The sequence below is a fragment of the Amphimedon queenslandica genome, unplaced genomic scaffold (assembly GCF_000090795.2).
Source record: "Amphimedon queenslandica unplaced genomic scaffold, v1.1 AMPQUscaffold_1171_Cont26814, whole genome shotgun sequence".
Taxonomy (NCBI): Eukaryota; Metazoa; Porifera; class Demospongiae; order Haplosclerida; family Niphatidae; genus Amphimedon; species Amphimedon queenslandica.
The window spans coordinates 1-1,121 of record NW_003558481.1 but is presented as its reverse complement, the minus strand read 5'-3'; the positions used below and the strand labels follow the sequence as shown (position 1 = coordinate 1,121).

General features: G+C 35.2%; 1 protein-coding gene across 1 annotated transcript; it reads left to right on the top strand.

The window, feature by feature from the left end:
• Window positions 1-434: 434 nt before the first annotated feature.
• Window positions 435-1,033, top strand: LOC109593514 (phosphatidylinositol 4,5-bisphosphate 3-kinase catalytic subunit gamma isoform-like; the record flags this gene model as incomplete). The annotated part of the gene is made up of 3 exons (XM_020008561.1): window positions 435-583; window positions 687-851; window positions 899-1,033. Coding segments are annotated over exons 1-3 (435 nt in total), but the record flags the coding sequence as incomplete, so codon positions are not given.
• Between the last annotated feature and the right edge of the window lie 88 nt (window positions 1,034-1,121).

The window sequence follows — 1,121 nt, the reverse complement described above, 5'->3', positions numbered from 1 at the left end:
TTTATGATACATATTGATGTCCTTATGCTATGTAGAAAGTTTGAGTCGATTCCGATAAGAAATTTTTAAGTTATGGCCATTTTTAAAAATGAGCCAATTTTTGAAAAATACCCAAGGCTATAGCCCATGATTTTTTCCAAAAAATGGCTCCAAAATCACTCTAAATTTTTATTACATTTTCTGATACATATTGATGTCCTTATGCTATGTAGAAAGTTTGAGTCGATTCTGATAAGAAATTTTTGATTTATGACCATTTTTAAAAATGAGCCAATTTTTGAAAAATACCCAAGGCTATTATAGCCCATGATTTTTTCCAAAAAATGGCTCCAAAATCACCCCGAATTTTTATTACATTTTCTGATACATATTGATGTCCTTATACTATCCAGAAAGTTTGAGTCGATTCCGACTTGATTTTTTTATTGTTAGGTACTTAAAATGTGAAATGTACAATCCACTCTTCACTCCTCGCTTTGGTGTACTCCTAGAGGCCTATTTAAAGGGGTGTGGTCAGTCTATGCTCCAGCGATTTGAGAACCAGCTCGAAATGCAAATACAACTTGAAGACATTGGAAAACAAGTAAAATAAAAGACGGATAATTTTTGAAAATATTCATAATAAATAACAACCTAGCTTTTAAAATATTAATAATAATTAATCTTACATGTATCTTCTCTCTAAGGTCGAGAAGAGTGGTAATAATGAAGCTATTAAGATGCAGACAGCATTACAAGACCTCCTCCGAAGTAACGAGATACCCAGTAAAGTACTGACTCCGGTTTACAACCCAAGGATCGCCCTAGGCAATCTCAATCCGGCCAAGTGTAGGATCATGGGATCTAAGAAAGTAAGTCATTAAGTGTGTGAGTGGACAGCTTCACTCTATCACCATAGCGACCTCAATGGCTTGAGATGTGTAATGTTGATCCAACCGCTCTGAGACCGGTACCAACAAGACTCATACTCAAACTAGGAGACGATCTGAGACAAGATATGATTGTTCTAAGGATGCTCTCTCTATTTGAAAAAGTACCCCCCTGCTTCCTTTTTTATTGACATGTTTATGTTTATTTATTTTTATTTTTAGTTGTGGGAGAGAGAGGGTCTGCCTGATCTC